Raw genomic sequence first — 20249 nt, forward strand, 5'->3', positions numbered from 1 at the left:
TTTTATGGACACAGTGATACCAAATATGTGTCTTATTGATTTGATTTTATTATAGGTCTAATGGGGGGGAAGGGGAGATTATTTGAACCCTCACCCCCCTCCCAACGGTCTCTTATGAACAACAGCTGCAGGCTGGCTTTAACAAGTGCTGTCATGGCAGGCACGGAGGCTTCAGCAGACCCCCGGCTGTCATGTCAACCCATTGGTGCTTTGTGATTGTGTCACGGGAGTGCCGATGGGCTCATAAAATAACTCTCCTTGCTGTCTGAGATTATTAGTGGCATTTAACAGGTTAACAGATATGTGCAAAGCTCTAATTCCACCTGCCACTGTTAGAGGCAGATGATTGCTGAATATCAGTCTTCATTTGTCGGGAAAGATGCTGGCTCACAAGCCGAAATTTTAGGGAGCCAACATATGATGCAACTGTACTTCACAGCTCGGTGAGGGGGTATCTGTGCTGAATGCTTGTAAACAAAGACAAGAAAGAGGACCACCAGAGCATGTCACAGGAGAGAAAAGAGAGAAGTAGTGTTCAGTTATTAGTGGGAGAAGGAAAATAATAATCTTGTAGCTATAAATCTTAATGGCTAACAAAACTGGCTAACACAGTACCAAAATAATCTTTTTAATTTATTTTTTAGTTGTTCTATCACATCTGCTGTGTTTTTACAGCCAGAAAACTTCTTTAATGCGTAGCTCCATTATATATGTATATGTAGGTTGAATATGGACCTATAGATATGCTTGACATTAGTACCCGGTGCTTTCCCAGGGCACATGGCAAATGGACACCACAACGCAGTGTGGAACTACCCAAAGTGTTCATGCCCTCTGAACTTTTCCACATTTTTTTTCATGCTAAACCCACATGCACATGTATTTTATTGGGACTTTGTCATATACCAACACAAAGAATCAGGAATTGGTGAAGTGTATAGGAAATACATGGTTTTCAGAACATTTTAAAAATATAACTCTGGAACGTCACTGAAACTTGTATTCCTCTCCACTGAGTCAATACTTTGTATTCACATCCAAATTTCCATCAACTGTGACCAGCTTCCCTGTCCCTGCTGAAGAAAAGCATCCCCACAGCATGAAGTAGCAACCACCATGTTTATCAGTACCCCACAAATCTTATCTTTATGGAAGAGTGGCAAGAAGGAAGCCATTTTTCTCTAGTAGCCTTCCACGACAGCTCAGGAGGTTTTCTCCATATCCTAATGGGGGACAGGAAGCACAAGAGGTTAAAAGCTCCTCCCATTAACCAGTGTCTTTCCTGTTCCCCATGGGGCATGGAGAGGTTCCTGGTACGCTGCGCGGCCGGCTCCGGCAGTGGTACCTGTAAGCTTGTGCCGGGCAGTGGTGGTCGGGCCCCGGGCTTCCTCCTCCGCTTTCTGCTCCCGTCTCCTCCGGATTCTGGAACTGCTATCCCCTGGTCCTCCTGCGTCCCCTTGCGGGGGTAAAGCGGACTAGTGATCCCCTGCTGGAGGCCTCCCTGAGCTCTCCGGCGTCTCCCTCTCCTGTGCACGCTGTTCGGCGACCCGGAAGTCACGTGGTGCTTCAGCGCTTCACTTCCGGGTCGGCGCTCCTGTACAGGAGCGTTACCACATCCGGGATTCCGGACCTCCGAACGGCATGTAAGGCACCCTGCATCCTCGCACGCCTGCCTGGGACTGCGGAGGGGGAGGGGAAGGCTAATTGCCAGGCGCTGGGGCAGCATTTATTTTTCTATATAAAGCTGCAGAAGACGTCTCAGGTAAGCCTGCTCAGCATGGATACGTTTTGCCCTGCAGCTGCAGAGTTCAGTGCTCTCCAAGCCCCAGTAGGTGTGGCAGGGACGGGTCCCATTTAAGGGTGGGTCTTAGAATACCTTCTCATACTGCTCCCTCTCTCGTTTCAGGGAGACAAGCCTGTCCATAGATCCACCACTAAACGCAAATGTGCTACATGTTATGAAAAATTGCCCTTAAAATGGGAGAAAAAATTGTGCCACCCCTGTATGGACAAAATAATCCGGGCTGAACATCTTTCACTAATTGAAGAGATACGTTCCTTGGTTAGACAGGAGGTTCAAACCTCTTTAGCCACGTTTGCACCTCCCCGCCGCCACCACCACCCTCACCTGGTCCATCTCTTCCCAAGAAAAGAAAAATCCAGGAATACTCTGACTCAGAATCTGACGGCTCATATGCGTCATCCTCAGTTAAATGGGAAGATGTCCTACCTCATAAAACTCCTGAAATCAAAAAATACCTTTTTTCTTCTGAACATATTGAAGAATTGGTGTCTGCGGTGCGGAATACTATGGGGCTAAAAGAGTCACCCGTTCCTCAGACTATACAGGATGAGTTATTTGGCATACATACTGATAAACAGACTGGCTTTCCCGTACATAAGAGTATCATTGACATGATCAATCAGGAGTGGGAACTTCCAGAGAAACGGCTCGACCTCGAGAGCAATTTCTATGGTCCCAGTAAACGAACAGGGAAAGGGGCATTATTCCCGTATATTCATGGTAAAAAAGCCCTCCGGGCAAGCCCGAATTATAATAAATCTAAAGGCTCTCAATCAATACATCACCTACCACAAATTCAAAATGGAGTCAGTAAAATCAGCCATTCCTCTGATAGCTCCTCATTCGTTTATGGCAACAATATATCTCAAGGATGCCTATTTTCATATCCCGAGATATCCTTGTCACAGGAAGTATCTGAGATTTGCGGTTCAGCTGAATCACAAGATTCTACATTTCCAGTACAATGTTCTTCCCTTCGGGATCTCCTCAGCCCCAAGGGTTTTCTCCAGAGTCATGGCGGAAGCCGTATCTCATATCAGGAACCAAGACGTCGCCATAGTACCTTACCTAGATGACCTTCTAATCATTGGTCCTTCCGCCGAAATTCTGAAACAGAGGGTTTCCAGAACTCTGAACGTTCTACAACTCTTGGGTTGGGTACTCAATCTAAAGAAGTCTCAACTTCTGCCATCAAAAACGATAAGATTTTTGGGGGTCCTCTTGAACTCGGTAAACCAAAAATCTTTCTTACCAGAAGATCACCGGAAGAACTTGATATCCAAAGTTCTAGACTTCAAAAAACAAAGGTCCCCTACTCTGCGGACAGCAATGTCTCTTCTAGGGTCTATGACGGCCTTCAATACAGTCAGTCCCGTGGGCTCAAGCCCATTCCAGAGTTCTGCAGGCGCACATTCTGGAAAACTGGAATGGAAATCCAAGCTTCCTAAACAGAAGAATCTACACTCCAGGGAGGGTAAAAGCCTCCTTAACCTGGTGGGTGATCCAAACAAATCTTCTCAAAGGTGTGGACTGGATACAAACTCCCTTGGTGACAGTAACAACAGATGCCAGTCGAAGAGGCTGGGGTGCTGTTGTATCGCAAGTCCCATTCCAGGGTCACTGGAATCAAAAAGAAAGCTCCAATTCTTCCAACCTCAGAGAATTGATGGCGGTGGAGAAGGCCCTTTTAGCCGCAAACAGTCTAATTGGAGGTCAACATGTCTGAGTATACTCAGACAACATAACGACTGTAGCGCATCTCAAACACCAGGGGAGTCCGAAATTCAATTACCTGAGAGTTGTATCAAGCAGAATTTTTTTTACTGGGCAGAGAAACATTTCTCATTATCAGCAATACACCTCAAGGGGTCAGTAAATGTTCAATCGGATCTCCTAAGTCGTCACGACTTACAACCAGGAGAATGGAGCCTGAAAACAGACGTTTTCAGGATGTTGACAAACAGATGGGGCCTTCCCGACATAGATCTGTTAGCTTCGAGTCGGAATGCACAGGTCGAGGCTTACTTCTCTCTAGACCCCAGAGACAGATCTCAGGGAGTGGACGCTTTTGCCCATACATGGAGGTTCCGGTTAGCGTATGTATTTCCTCCAATACCATTGCTTGCAAAGACCCTTCGGAAGATCCGAGACGATCAGGTCCCGACTATCCTGGTAGCCCCAGCATGGCCGAAGAGGAGCTGGTACCATCTCATCATGGAGTTACAAGTAGATGGTCCAGTCTTTCTACCAACATCAAACGATCTTCTTCAAGGTCCCTTTCATCACCCGAACCCCCAAAAATTCAACCTGGCAGCCTGGTTGCTGAAGCCCAGGTGTTAAGAGCTAAAGGACTCTCGGAATCCGTGATCTACACTTTACAAAAATTGAGGAAACCTGTCACTAACGCTATATATAGCAAAATTTGGAAAAGGTTCTCCTCGTGGTGTCACCCTTGTAATCCTGACCCTTTCCACCCTAATATCTCTCAAATATTAGACTTTTTACAAAAAGGGCTGGAATTGGGGTTAAAGTCGAGTACATTGAAGGTTCAAGTATCAGCCTTGAGTTCTGTCTTCGACCAAGACCTTGCAGGTCATCGTTGGATAAAAAGGTTTATGGTCTCAGCATCAATACCTCATCCAAAACAACAAATTTTTGTGCCATCATGGGACTTAAACATAGTCCTAAAAGGCCTTACGGCTCCTCCTTTTGAGCCATTATCTTCTTGTTCCTCGCAGCTCCTGTCCTGCAAAGCAGCCTTCTTAGTTGCCATATCTACTGCGAGACGAGTGGGGGAAACACAAGCCCTTTCAATCAGGAAACTTTATCTCAGCATAAGGGACGATTCCATTGTGTTCCGACCTGATCCATGTTTTCTTCCAAAGGTGGTGTCGGAGTTTCACCGATCACAGGGCATAGTCCTCCCATCGTTCTGTCACAATCCTACAAATCCGGAAGAACATAGATTTCATACTTTGGATGTACGTCGCATAGTCTTATACTATTTAGAGCAAACTAAATCTTTCAGAATTGACCAAAATCTCTACGTTCATTTGTCTGGCCGAAACAAAGGCAAAAAGGTAGCGAAAAATACCATTGCCAGCTGGATAAAAAAGGCCATAGCTGAAGCATATCTAGCTCAGAATGTCGCGGTACCTGCAGGCCTAAAGGCTCATTCCACCAGATCTACTTCTGTCTCCTGGGCTGAAAGGGCTGGTGCATCCACAGAGCAGATTTGCAGGGCTGCGACATGGTCTTCTCTACACACCTTTACTAAACATTATAGTTTGGACTTCTGGTCCAACCGGGATCTAGTCTTTGGCCGGAAAGTTCTCCAGGCTGTAGTCCCTCCCTAAATACAGAATTGGCTGGCATTCCTCCTCAGCTGTCGTGGAAGGCAACTAGAGAAAACAGAATTAGACCTACCGGTAATTCGGTTTCTAGGAACCTTCCACGGCAGCATTAATTCCCTCCCGATATTCTTGGATATTTTTCTGAGAACCAAAAAGGTAACCGGTGCTATGGTATCAGTTGTAAGTCACTGGTTAATGGGAGGTGGGAGGAGCTTTTAACCTCTTCCTGCTTCCTGTCCCCCATTAGGATATGGAGACAACCTCCTGGGCTGTCGTGGAAGGCTCCTAGAAACCCAATTACCGGTAGGTCTAATTCTATTTTTTAAAGCAAGCCATGTAGGGAACACAGCATGTGTAAGTAGGTGCTCTGGTCAGATGAGATATACCGTATATACTCGAGTATAAGCCGAGATTTTCAGCCCACTTTTTTGGGCTGAAATTGCCCCTCTCGGCTTATACTCGAGTCATACCGGGGGTCGGCAGGGGAGGGGGAGCGGGGGCTGTCTAAAAATACTCACCTAGTCCAGGCGCGGTCCCTGCTTCCCCGGCGCCGGCAGCAGCAGCTTCAGCTTCTTCCTGTACTCAGCGGTCACATGGTCCCGCTCATTACAGTAAATGAATATTCGGCTCCACCTCCCATAGGGGTGGAGCCGCATATTCATTACTGTAATCAGCGGTACCATGTGACCGCTGAGTACAGGATGAAGCGCTGCGGCGTCGGGGAAGCAGGATCTACACACAGCGGCAGGACCAGGTGAGTATACGGGGAGGGGAGCGCAGCGCTGCGCGATAGTCACCTGCTCCTCGTTCCGGGCGCCGATTTGTCTCCAGCAGTGACGCTGAGGTCAGAGGGCGCGGTGACGTGGTCAGTGCGCGCCCTCTGCTGAACGTCAGTGCTGGAGACAGATCGGCGCCGGAAGGAGGAGCAGGTGACTATTGAAAGTGCCGGGGGCTTGAGCGACGGAGAGGTGAGTATGTGATTTATTTTTTTTATCGCAGCAAATGGGGCAAGTGTCTGTATGGAGCATCTATGGGGCCATAACGTTCCTGCAGCACTATATGGGGCCATAACGTTCCTGGAGCACTATATGGGGCAATAACATTCCTGCAGCACTATATGGGGCCATAACATTCCTGCAGCACTATATGGGGCCATAACATTCCTGCAGCACTATATGGGGCCATAACATTCCTGCAGCACTATATGGGGCCATAACATTCCTGCAGCACTATATGGGGCCATAACATTCCTGCAGCACTATATGGGGCCATAACATTCCTGCAGCACTATATGGGGCCATAACGTTCCTGCAGCACTATATGGGGGCCATAACGTTCCTGCAGCACTATATGGGGGCCATAACGTTCCTGCAGCAATATATGGGGCCATAACGTTCCTGCAGCACTATATGGGGCCATAACATTCCTGCAGCACTATATGGGGCCATAACATTCCTGCAGCACTATATGGGGGCCATAACGTTCCTGCAGCACTATATGGGGGCCATAACGTTCCTGCAGCACTATATGGGGCCATAACATTCCTGCAGCACTATATGGGGCCATAACATTCCTGCAGCACTATATGGGGCCATAACATTCCTGCAGCACTATATGGGGCCATAACGTTTCTGCAGCACTATATAGGGGCATAATGTTTGTGCAGCACTATATGGGGCAAGTGTCTGTATGGGGCCATAATTAACGTTTGTAGGGCACTACGGCATATGGGGTAAGTGTCTGTATGGAGCATCTTATAGGGCCATAACGTTTGTGCAGCACTATAAGGGGCAAATATCTTTATAGAGCATCTTATGGGGCCATAATCAGCATTTGTGCAGCATTATATTGGGCAAATGTGTCTATGGAGCATCTTATGGGGCCTTTATTAACCTTTATGCAGGATTATATGGGGCATATTTTAATATGGAACATCTTATGGGGCCATAATGAACAGTATGGAGCATTATATGGGGCTCCTGATTCAATATGGATATTCAAAGACACTTAACCTACTGATGTCTCAATTAATTTTACTTTTATTGGTATCTATTATTACTTTTGACATTTACCGGTAGCTGCTGTATTTTCCCCCCTAGGCTTATACTCGAGTCAATAAGTTTTCCCATTTTTTTGTGGCAAAATTAGGGGGGTCGGCTTATACTCGAGTATATACGGTAATTAAAAAATTTTGGGCCAAATACCCATGCACATTGCCATTTTCAGATTTATATTTTTAAAATAGTTAGAAAATCATGTGCCATTCCTTTACACCTCACAATTACTTGCATGTGTTGTTGTAAAATACATTTAGGTTCGGTGTAATATGAAAAAATGTTAAGCTCACTGGGTATGAATACTTTTTCAATCCACCTGAGGAAAGTAGCAGTCTGCTGTCGAAACGCATAATGGTTAATAAGGTTTGTCTACCACTAATCCATTGCAGTGTGCTCTATAGCCATAGCGCTCCTTAAATTGACCGCATACATATTTTTTCCAAAAATAAATACTTTTTCAAGGCTCTGAATATACATTGGGTTGTTAGCAGATCCTGCCAATTTTGGCAGTATCCACCTATAATAATTTAGCGTCCAGCTTTGTTTATATTTGCCCTGTAATTAGAACTGTCTGGTTATTGGCAGTCCTGGCTCGGGCACACTAGGACCTCTTATTATGGGCTTGTGTGCTGCCATAATGTCAGGGATTTCTTTCTGTTGTTGTAGTATGAGTACTGAGGTTTTTTGTAGTGCACTTGATACTAACCTAGATATCTGTGCTCTGGTTCATTTCCAGGGCGTCTCTGTGGTAATCTGGGTCCCAGAAGTGCTATAGTAACTGCCATAAGCGTTTAAGCTCGGTGTGTGGAGTGTCACGCTGGGTTATAACTTATTGTACAGATGTCTATGCATTATAGACTGCTGCCCATTGTACAGCTGGACATGTGTACGTAGTTCTGTGAAATGCATAATGCTCTCTTTTCTGGAATCGTTGGTAGTTTTGAATAGCCTATCCACCTATAAGTTTTTTTTTTTTTTTTATAATTCTTTCCCAATATAGAACAAAAACACGATAAAAAGTAAAGTAATGAATGCAATTTTTGGCACCAATGAACCCATCCAACCTCTATTATGTCTACCTAGTACATTTATAATAGCTACACAATACTCCATATGCGGTGTGATTACTGATGCATAATGTGTGGGACTATGGTTTCATCTGGTGCATCTAAGGCTTCTTTCACATTTCCGTCGGTACGGGGCCGTCACAAACAGTCGGCCCGACGTACCGACGGACGTTGTGCACAATTGTTACTGCAGTTAATGGGGTTACCCACTAGTTAATAACCTGCCCCGTCTACCCTACCAGCTGTAGGCACGCAGATTTGTAGTTATTTTATTACATGCTTCTAAGCCACCTTTTTTCTGCCAGTCACGTGGTTCAGCATGTTTTCACCACATTTCCTTCCACTGACTTTCCGTTCGATCTGTCCCTCCTTCCTACTGGATTTGGATGTACTGTGACTGCGCCCTGTGGAGGAAAGTGTGTAACAAAGATGGTGACAATCTTTTTGAATCCAGAACCTTTTTGAAGAAGGGCTGATCATATGGGAAAGTCAGTGCAGAGATGCATTGAATCACGTGGCCGCGAGGAGCCGGATTACACATATGTAATGGAATAAGAGGCAATTAAAATATGCTTGTCTGCAATTGATAGAACAGTTATAAAGTAGTGGACAACCACTTTCAATTTGTCAGCCAAAATATGACTATCTCCCAGTGTGTTCTTGTTGAATAAATGATTGGCCTGTAATTGTTGTCCATATGAGCTAACCTTACCTTTGTAATTTCTGTTCACTGCTCTAGCTTTTCCAGATTCATTTATTCATTTACACAACTGCATCGTGTGTCATTTGCAAATATTTTTTTTTTTTACTTCTCAATACCTACACTACTTAAAAAAAAAAAATTGGAACACCTTGGTTCATAAAGAAGCACTCCCGCGTTTTATGCAGTAAATGTGTGTGTACTATATATGTATGTGTGTGTGTATGTGTGTGTGTATGTATATATATATATATATATATATATATATATATATATATATATATATATATATATATATATATATATATATATATATATATATATATATATATATATATATATATATATAGGTCCTTCTCAAAAAATTAGCATATAGTGTTAAATTTCATTATTTACCATAATGTAATGATTACAATTAAACTTTCATATATTATAGATTCATTATCCACCAACTGAAATTTGTCAGGTCTTTTATTGTTTTAATACTGATGATTTTGGCATACAACTCCTGATAGCCCAAAAAACCTGTCTCAATAAATTAGCATATTTCACCCGGCCAATCAAATAAAAGTGTTTTTTAATAACAAACAAAAAAAACATCAAATAATAATGTTCAGTTATGCACTCAATACTTGGTCGGGAATCCTTTGGCAGAAATGACTGCTTCAATGCGGCGTGGCATGGAGGCAATCAGCCTGTGACACTGCTGAGATGTTATGGAGGCCCAGGATGCTTCAATAGCGGCCTTCAGCTCATCCAGAGTGTTGGGTCTTGCGTCTCTCAACTTTCTCTTCACAATATCCCACAGATTCTCTATGGGGTTCAGGTCAGGAGAGTTGGCAGGCCAATTGAGCACAGTAATACCATGGTCAGTAAACCATTTACCAGTGGTTTTGGCACTGTGAGCAGGTGCCAGGTCGTGCTGAAAAATGAAATCTTCATCTCCATAAAGCATTTCAGCCGATGGAAGCATGAAGTGCTCCAAAATCTCCTGATAGCTAGCTGCATTGACCCTGCCCTTGATGAAACACAGTGGACCAACATCAGCAGCTGACATGGCACCCCACACCATCACTGACTGTGGGTACTTGACACTGGACTTCAGGCATTTTGGCATTTCCTTCTCCCCAGTCTTCCTCCAGACTCTGGCACCTTGATTTCCGAATGACATGCAAAATTTGCTTTCATCAGAAAAAAGTACTTGGGACCACTGCTTCTGCCGCTGTTTATGGTTCAAAAGTGGCTTTACCTGGGGAATGCGGCACCTGTAGCCCATTTCCTGCACACGCCTGTGCACGGTGGCTCTGGATGTTTCCACACCAGACTCAGTCCACTGCTTCCTCAGGTTCCCCAAGGTCTGGAATCGGTCCTTCTCCACAATCTTCCTCAGGGTCCGGTCACCTCTTCTCGTTGTACAGCGTTTTCTGCCACATTGTTTCCTTCCAACAGACTTACCATTGAGGTGCCTTGATACAGCACTCTGGGAACAGCCTATTTGTTGAGAAATTTCTTTCTGGTTCTTACCCTCTTGCTTGAGGGTGTCAATGATGGCCTTCTTGACATCTGTCAGGTCGCTAGTCTTACCCATGATGGGGGTTTTGAGTAATGAACCAGGCAGGGAGTTTTTAAAAGCCTCAGGTATCTTTTGCATGTGTTTAGAGTTAATTAGTTGATTCAGAAGATTAGGGTAATAGGTCGTTTAGACAACCTTTTCTTGATATGCTAATTTATTGAGACAGGTTTTTTGGGTTATCAGGAGTTGTATGCCAAAATCATCAGTATTAAAACAATAAAAGACCTGACAAATTTCAGTTGGTGGATAATGAATCTATAATATATGAAAGTTTAATTGTAATCATTACATTATGGTAAATAATGAAATTTAACACTATATGCTAATTTTTTGAGAAGGACCTGTGTATATATATATATATATATATATATATATATATATATATATATATATATATATATATATATATATATATATATTGTATATATGTGTGTGTGTGTTAATATACAGTACTTGAATACTGCTGCTTTCTCCGGTGCTCAGCGCCGTTCTGCTTGACTCCTCCGTCACGTCGTCGCTCTGCGTTGTCTGGAAGTGGCTTTTACAATGTAAACCTATGGTGTGGCAGAAAGAGGCTACATAGACTTTCATTGTAAAAGATTTCTAGCTCACACATAGCGCATAGTACTAGCTAACTAGTCAGAATTGATGTCACTCAGAAGCAGAGCGGCGCTGAGCACTGGAGAAAAGCAGCGGTAGATGATATATTAATACACCCACACTACATAAAATGCATATACACTCATTGACTGCATACAAAAGTTAGTGGGAGTACTTTAATGTACGGAAGATTCAAGTTAACCTTTTATTGATATAAATTGTTTTATTCAATGACCTCAAGATGATACAGCAACGGTCAACAGAAACCGAAATCTTCAACTGATTCCTGGATTCTAAATTACTCCGAAAGTCATAATGTGCGTAGCTCCCACGTGCCTGTATCTCATAATGTTTCATTACGTTTGATTGGGCACCTGTGCCGCTCTGTTCTCCTGCAGCTTGAAAATGGTTGCCGATTTTAGCCTTTGCTGTTATTTGAGACCTATTCTACGTATGTTTCTAATAAAATTTATGCTTCATGATTTTGGACTAGTACACTATTTCTTCTGTGGCTTTCTGTATGCACACCTGACAACTTCTGGGCATGCTCCTGATAAGACTGTGTATGGTGTCCTGGGGATCTCCTGTCAGACCTGAATTGGGAAGCTCCTGATATTTGTGCTGTTACTTAGTGGCATCGATTGCACTATAAATAATGTCTCAGGCTCAGTTGGATTGATGTTTGGGGAAACATGAAGGCCAGTCAATGGCATTGTGTCTTTATCATTCTGGACCTACCTACACACTGGCCACATGAGGATAGGCATTGGCCTACACTAGGAGGAACCCAGGGCCCACTGCACCAGCATAAGGTCTGAACTTGTCTCCAAGGATTTTACTCCTCGCCTAATAATGGTTTGGGTACGCTTAGGCTTCTTTCACACATCCGTTTAATAACAGGCGATCAAAACACCTTATCTACTCCAAAATGGTATCCACAAACGCCAGCTCGGCGTGCAAAAAATAAGCCTTCACCCACTCCCAGTTCCTGAAAAATAGAGATGCTTATGGGTCTCAGAAAATGGCTCCTTTTTTTCTATTTTACAATTTTAGATTTTTTTCCCTTTGAAAAAAAAAGAACCTATACATGTTTGGTAATAACCTGGACAACTTGTCCATCCAAAAAACAAGCCCTCATATTGCCATATTGACTGAAAAATAAAAAAAAGTTATGGCTCTGGGAAGAAGGGGAGCAAAAAAAAAAAAAATGGAAAAACGCAAGGTCTCTGTGTGATTGCAGCCTTATGAATCCCCCAGAGCACACGCTGTGTGCTGCGGGGATTTGTCTTTCTGACCATGGACTGTAGGGTATGAATGAGTTAAACATACGCCATACACTTTTATAGAGCTCTATACTATGGGATGGCGTAAGGCCACGCCCACTAGACGGCCCTGGCCGGTATAACACATACTCCTGGCCAGGGCCATGGCCTTGCTCCATGCACTTGTGTTGAATGAGGCCTCGCCCTTCTATTGATGTGGCCCTGCAGCCCCCATTTTGATGCAGACAACGGCTTTAACAACCACCCTCTCTGTTTTCTATCATTTAAATGGAAATTGGGTGTGTTATTTTCTGCTGTAGAAGTCTCAGTTCTTTGAAACGCGTTGAATAAAACCACATTTTATTTAATAAACCCGTATCTTCAGTTATTCAGCAGCGCAGAATAAGTCCACGTTTTTTTCCCAATTTCTATTTATCTGGTGACCATTACTGGACCTGTGGATCTGCTGCAGCGATTATCTCCTATAAGCTTAATATTTAGCTCCATCTGGTGAGTGCAATGTGATTGTTTTAAACCAGTTGTGTTTTGGATAAGACCCGATTTGTGCTGTTTTCTCCAGAAGCACCTACTTGTTTTCTATCATTGACGCAGTCAATCACTTTCACATAACTTCCCACAGTTGATGGGCATTCTTATTTTATGTACCCACTTTTAATGTGGGACACTACCAACTGCTGCAGAAAATCAGGATATGACCTGAAGCAACGTATCATCATGAAATCTAGAGATTACCTCCTAAAAGAAGGGGATCATATTAATGTGACAAGTCTGATCCCTCATAAACTCAGGCTGTTATGGCATTTTACATTTGTTTTCATTCATCCACTCCAAAATAGCATTTCCAAAATATTTTCTCCACAATACTGGATGCACTTACTTGCTATGTGCCAGTCCTATTAACCTGACTGTGAAATATTCTTTATATATTAGAAAGTCTATGACCTACTCTGCTCTCACATGCAGGAGGCCCTTTCTTGTGCCTGCTGAGCAGTATGCTTCAGAGATGTTTTTTGAGCCATCAGTGGACTCACAGGCCATGTAACAAGTAGAGATATTAAGAAAGTGTTTCCCGTCAGGACATGGGGATTTGTCTGTATTAATCTTTTAAGGCGGCTCTAAACTTCTTCCTGGTTGGGACAAAGCTCTTGTACCTAGACCTAATTATAGTGAGATGTATATCGGCTTTTTAATGTGTTGTTTTTTTCCTCTGTCTCGCTTTCTTCAGAAACTTATTATTGATGAGAAGAAATACTACTTGTTTGGGAGAAATCCAGATATGTGCGACTTCACAATCGACCATCAGTCTTGCTCCAGAGTCCATTCAGCCCTAGTCTATCACAAGCACTTGAAACGAGTCTTTCTCATAGATCTCAACAGCAGTATGTATATGATCAATAAGATTTTCTTCTGAGTCCAATGTCTCTATTAATTTAGTTGAACTGAATTTTGAGCCTATAATATGTCTAGTTTAACATGTCTACATGTATCAGTCCTGTGATTTCCATACGTTTCCTTCTTGGTGTTGCAATTTCTTTGAGGATTGAATAACTGTTCCTACTTGTTTTTTTTTTGTTCTCTAGCACATGGTACTTTCCTTGGCCATATTCGCTTAGAAGCACACAAGCCCCAACAGATCCCCATTGACTCCACTGTTTCCTTTGGTGCTTCAACACGAATGTACACACTTCGAGAGAAACCTCAAACACTTCCATCAGCTTTGAAGGGGGATGATAAAGCTGGGGAGGATGAGGAGCTGAAAGGTCTTTTGGGCCTTCCCGAAGAGGAGACAGAGCTAGATGTAAGTGGTTTTTATCTGACACTGGGTACATTAAAATGATTGGTTTGACTGCTCTCCGTGTGGAAAACAGTGCACCCACCTCCCCGATATTAGTCTGTGCTAGTGCACATCAGCTGTTTTTCACGCAGACCTCCGGTCAATGTAAAAAAGAAAATCGCACTAAACTATGGTATGGCCAATTTAGAGTTCCAAAGTACACGCTATGGACTTCCACACAACTGCTCAGTGTGCGGATATGACTTCTCCAAGTTCTGTCTGAACTTAGGTGTCTTTCACACTTCCGTTTTTCATCTCCCAGCACAATCCGTCGAGTTTTGAGAATTTTTCTGGAGGATCCTGTTTTTTCTCATAGACTTATATTGGCGACGGATGGCAGGTCCGTCGGGCGGAGAAAACGTCCAGAGGAATGTTTTTTCTGCACAGGAATCCAGCAACTTATCACGTTTTTGTGTTCTGAGCATGCCTGGAAGGATTTCTACTCTGGTGTGTCTCTCTCTCTCTCTCTCTCTCTCTCTCTCTCTCTGTCTCTCTGTCTTTGGTGCACCCTATCTATACATGGCCTATCCTTGGTTCATCTCTGTGCCCTCCGATTTGCATATTAAGCAGAGTCCTTTATTGCGATTGTCGCTTGCTTGGTCAGATCCTAATGTATGCAGCGAAGAAGAAAAATGCAGATAGCACTCACCGGTCCTTAAAACTTCACCCTTTATTCAAACTTTAAAATGTCATGGCCAGAGGAACAGGTTGCTGGGATGTGCGAGCTGGTGTAAGACGACGGCCGTTTCGCACCACTTAGCACTTCAACGGGTCTATACGTCAGAGGATATGACGGTGAGTGGTATACCTTAGTCCAGGACAAGCTCCTCCCATCATATCAACCACATGACAAAGTGCAAAAGACATACAGCTGTTAAAAACATTGCCGCATTATTTGTATCAAAATGTCTGTATAGCAAAGAGAAAAGAAAGACAACACACATTATTGGAGAAACAATTTCTTAGTATAAACTTGTCAGGGAGTTATTATTATGCCTGGCTTGGCTTGTAGCAGGGAGAAGAGAAGAAAAAAAAAAAAAAAAAAGGGATCTATGCGCCTTTAGGGACCAGACTTGCCTAGTTATTTCACAGGAATATGGACATGTCCATTCTATCATTTAACCCCATAGGTCCCATTGCGCCTGTGCACATGATCCATTTTGCTTCTCGCTGCAAATTTCCACCTCTAGGTGGCAGCACTACTCTCTCCAAACCTGGGAACATCAAGACATTAGGATCCCCCATGTGCTTTTCTTTAACCCCTTCATGACCCAGCCTATTTTGACCTTAACGACCTGGCTTTACCTTAATGACAGTGTCCCTTTATGAGGTAATAACTCAGGAACGCTTCAACGGATCCTAGCGGTTCTGAGGTTGTTTTTTCGTGACAAATTGGACTTCATGTTAGTGGTAAATTTAGGTCCATAATTTTTGCGTTTATTTGTGGAAAAAAAAGAAAATTTGGCGAAAATTTCGCAGTTTTCAAATTTTGAATTTTTATTCTGTTAAACGAGAGAGTTATGTGACACAAAATAGTTAATAAATAACATTTCCCACATGTCTACTTTACATCAGCACAATTTTGGAAACAAAATTCTTTTTTTGCCAGGATGTTAAAAGGGTTACAATTTGTCCAGCGATTTCTCATTTTTACAACAAAATTTACAAAACCATTTTTTTTAGGGACCACCTCACATTTGAAGTCAGTTTGAGGGGTCTATATGGCTGAAAATACCCAAAAGTGACACCATTCTAAAAACTGCACCCCTCAAGGTGCTCAAAACCACATTCAAAAAGTTTATTAACCCTTCAGGTGTTTCACAGCAGCAGAAGCAACATGGAAGGAAAAAATGAACATTTAACTTTTTAGTCACAAAAATGATCTTTTAGCAACAATTTTTTTATTTTCTCAAGGGTAAAAAGAGAAACTGGACCCCAAAAGTTATTGTACAATTTGTCCTGAGTACGCCGATACCCCACCACTGTTTGGGCGCACGACAGGGCTCGGAAGGGAAGGAGCGCCATTTGACTTTTTCAATGAAAAATTGGCTCCAGTATTTAGCGGACACCATGTCGCGTTTGGAGAGCCCCTGTGTGCCTAAACATTGCAGCGCCCCACAAGTGACCCCATTTTGGAAACTAGACCCCCCCAAGGAGCTTATCTAGATGCATTGTGAGCACTTTGAACCCCCAGGGGCTTCACAAATTGATCCGTAAAAATAAAGTATTTTTTTTTTCACCAAAAATTTCTTTTAGCCTCAATTTTTTTCATTTTCACATGGGCAACAGGATAAATTGGATCCTAAAATGTGTTGGGCAATTTCTCCTGAGTACACTGATAACTTGTATGTGGTCACAAACCACTGTTTGTGCACACGGCAAGGCTCGGAAGGGAAGGAGCGCCATTTGACTTTTGAATGAAAAATTAGCTCCAGTCGTTAGCAGACACCATGTCGCGTTTGGAGAGCCCCTGTGTGCCTAAACATTGGAGCTCCCCCACAAGTGACCCCATTTTGGAAATTAGACCTCCCAAGGAACTAATCTAGATGTGCGGTGACCACTTTAAACCCCCAAATGCTTCACAGAAGTTTATAATGCAGAGCCGTGAAAATAAAAAATCATTTTTCTTTCCTCAAAAATTGTTTTAGCCCTCAATTTTTTATTTTCACAAGAGTAACAGGAGAAATTGGACCCCAAAAGTTGTCCAGTTTGTCCTCAGTACGCTGATACCCCATATGTGGTTGGGAACCACTGTTTGGGCACACGTCGGGGCTCAGAAGGGAAGTAGTGACGTTTTGGAATGCAGACTTTGATGGAATGGTCTGCAGGCATCATGTTACATTTGCAGAGCCCCTGATGTGCCTAAACAGTAGAAACCCCCCACAAGTGACCCCATTTTGGAAACTAGACCCACCAAGGAACTTATCCAGATGTATGGTGAGCACTTTGAACCCCCAAGTGCTTCACAGAAGTTTACAATGCAGAGCCGTGAAAATAAAAAATAATTTTTCTTTCCTCAAAAATTATGTTTTAGTAAGTAATTTTTTATTTTCACAAGGGTAACAGGAGAAGTGGACCCCAATATTTGTTGCCCTTTTTGTCCTGAGTACGCTGATACCCCATATGTGGGGGTAAACCACTGCTTGGGCACACGTCGGGGCTCGGAAGGGAAGTAGTGACATTCAGAAATGCAGACTTTGATGGAATGGTCTGCGGGCGTCACGTTGCGTTTGCAGAGCCCCTGATGTGCCTAAACAGTAGAAACCCCCACAAGTGACCCCATTTTGGAAAATAGACCCCCCAAGGAACTTATCCAGATGTATGGTAAGCACTTTGAACCCCCAAGTGCTTCACAGAAGTTTATAACGCAGAGCCGTGAAAATAAAAAAATATTTTTCTTTCCTCAAAAATTGTTTTAGCAAGCAATTTTTTATTTTCGCAAGGGTAACAGGAGAAATTGGACCCCAATAGTTGTTGCCCAGTTTGTCCTGAGTATGCTGGTACTCCCATATGTGGGGTATGGGATGGGATGGTACGGAACAAACATTCCAGGAGTTTGTACTATACCTTAATCAGAGCAATGCTATGAATACGTCGTTCACGTCGAATTATGGGGGAACGAGGATGGAATTCCTTGAAGTGTTGGTTGAGATAAAAGAGGGATCCATCTGCACCTCCACGTACCGTAAACCCACGGCTACCAACTCCATGATGCATTTCAATAGTTATCACCCGGGGTATACCAAACAATCACTGCCATATAGCCAGTTTTTAAGATTAAAGCGGATAAATAACACACAGGAAGGGTACCAACAGCAGGCTGAGGATCTATTTAATAGATTTAGGCAAAGAGGGTATCCTAGTACTATGCTGCATGCAGCGTTGGAAAAGGTGGAGGAAAAAGTAAAAGAGGATAATAATGATGTTGTTGGACAGAAACAAGATAAAAGACTGGCATTTTGTTTTCAATATGGTCCTATGGACCAGCAGATACGCTCCTCCATAATAAAAAACTGGCATATCCTAGAAAGGGACAAAGATCTTACTGAGATTGTGGCTAGAGGGCCCCTTATCTCGTGCAGATGAAGTACGAGATTGAGTGACATTTTGGTGCATAATCGTCTGGATAATCCAAGGGAAAAAAATTGGGTAAATAGAGATGTTCCTAAGGGTACCGTCACACAGTGCAATTTTGATCGCTACAACGGCACGATTTGTGACGTTCCAGCGATGCATTTACGATATCGCTGTGTCTGACACGCTACTGCGATCCGGATCCCCGCTGAGAATCGTACGTCGTAGCAGATCGTTTGAAACTTTCTTTCGTCGTCTAGTGTCCCGCTGTGGCGGCATGATTGCATTGTGTGACACAGGTTGTATACGATGTGCGCACAGTAACCAACGGCTTCTACATCGCAAATACGTCATGAAATTATCGCTCCAGCGCCGTGTATTGCAACGTGTGACCGCAGTATACGACGCTGGAGCGATACTTATACGACGCTGCAACGTCACGAATCGTGCCGTCGTAGCGATGAAAATGGCACTGTGTGACGGTACCCTAAGGGCAACCACAAGTGTGGACATTGCCCCTTTTGTCGGATGCATATCACGGATCGTGAAATCCGCATGGGGGCAATAAAACACACTGTAAATCAATTTATATCATGTAAAACAAACTTTGTGGTATATGTCATTTTATGCACATGTGGGTCTTTCTGTATAGGCAAAACAATACGCCCCTTATACGTACGTTTCAGAGAACACTATAAATCTGTAATGACAGGTAAAGGCATCCCACGATTGATCAATCACGTTAAAGAAAAGCACATGGGGGATCCTAATGTCTTGATGTTCGCAGGTTTGGAGAGAGTAGTGCTGCCACCTAGAGGTGGAAATTTGCTGTCTCGGTGTAGAAATGGGAATCACAATAAGGTTCTCTGGATAATATGTAACTGTGCACTAAGCTATGGACCATGTCAAGGGTACATCAAAGCCCCCTCAGTTGCTTATTAAATAAAAGTAGATTTTTTTCTGTTAATATAACATTAACCCCCTCACGACCTTGCCCTTTTCCGTTTGTGCGTTCTTGTTTTTCGCGCTCCTCCTTCCCATAACTTTTTTATTTTTCCGTCAATATGGCCATGTGAGGGCTTGTTTTTTGCAGGACAAGTTGCACTTTTCAAAAACATTGGTTTTATCATGTGTACTAGAGAACGGGAAAAAAATTCCAAGTGCGGTGAAAGTGCAAAAAAAAAGTGTAATCCCACACTTATTTTTTGTTTGGCTTTTTTGCTATGTTCACTAAATGCTAAAACTGACCTGCCATTTTTATTCTCCAGGTCATTACGAGTTCATAGACACCTAACATGTCTAGGTTACCTTTTATCTAAGTGGTAAAAAAAAAAATTCAAAACTTTGATAAAAAAAAAAACAAATACGCCATATTCCGATACTCGTAGCATCTCCATTTTTTGTGATCTGGGGTCAGGTGAGGGCTTATTTTTTGCGTGCCGAGCTGGCGTTTTTAATGATTCCATTTTGGTGCAGATACGTTCTTTTGATCGCCCATTATTGCATTTTAATGCAATGTTGCGGTGACCAAAAAAATGTAATTCTGGCGTTTCAAGTTTTTTTTTCTCGCTAGGCTGTTTACCGATCAGGTTAATGCTTTTTTTTTTTTTTATTGATCGGGCGATTTTGAAAGCGGCGATACCAAATATGTGTAGGTTTGATTATTTTTTTTTTGTTTGTTTAATTTATTTTGAACGGGGCGAAAGGGGGGTAATTTAACCCCTTCATGACCTTGGGATTTTTCGTTTTTCCGTGTTCGTTTTTCACTCCCCCCCCCCTTCCCAGAGCCATAACTTTTTTATTTTTCCGTCAATTTTACTTTTGAACGACATCTTTAGTTTTAGCATGTCGTGTACAAGAAAACGGGAAAAAAATTCCAAGTGCGGTGAAATTGCAAAAAAAGT

The 20249-nt window shown here is 42.9% G+C and overlaps 1 protein-coding gene and 1 non-coding gene across 3 annotated transcripts in view; both read left to right on the forward strand.

Moving 5' to 3' along the window:
* Nucleotides 1-20249, forward strand: part of PPP1R8 (protein phosphatase 1 regulatory subunit 8) — a 59405-nt gene that overhangs the window by 17027 nt on the left and 22129 nt on the right. Inside the window, exons 3-4 of one of the 2 annotated variants that reach the window (XM_077295767.1) lie at nt 13663-13816; nt 14018-14235. The exons of the other annotated variant lie outside the window; for it this stretch is intronic. Coding sequence (XP_077151882.1) covers nt 13663-13816; nt 14018-14235 — 372 coding nt within the window. The remainder of the gene's footprint in view (nt 1-13662; nt 13817-14017; nt 14236-20249) is intronic. 2 annotated transcript variants of the gene reach the window in all.
* Nucleotides 7904-8056, forward strand: LOC143818676 (small Cajal body-specific RNA 1). The gene has a single exon (XR_013224667.1).

Source organism: Ranitomeya variabilis, chromosome 3 (genome assembly GCF_051348905.1).
Source record: "Ranitomeya variabilis isolate aRanVar5 chromosome 3, aRanVar5.hap1, whole genome shotgun sequence".
Lineage (NCBI taxonomy): Eukaryota > Metazoa > Chordata > Amphibia > Anura > Dendrobatidae > Ranitomeya > Ranitomeya variabilis.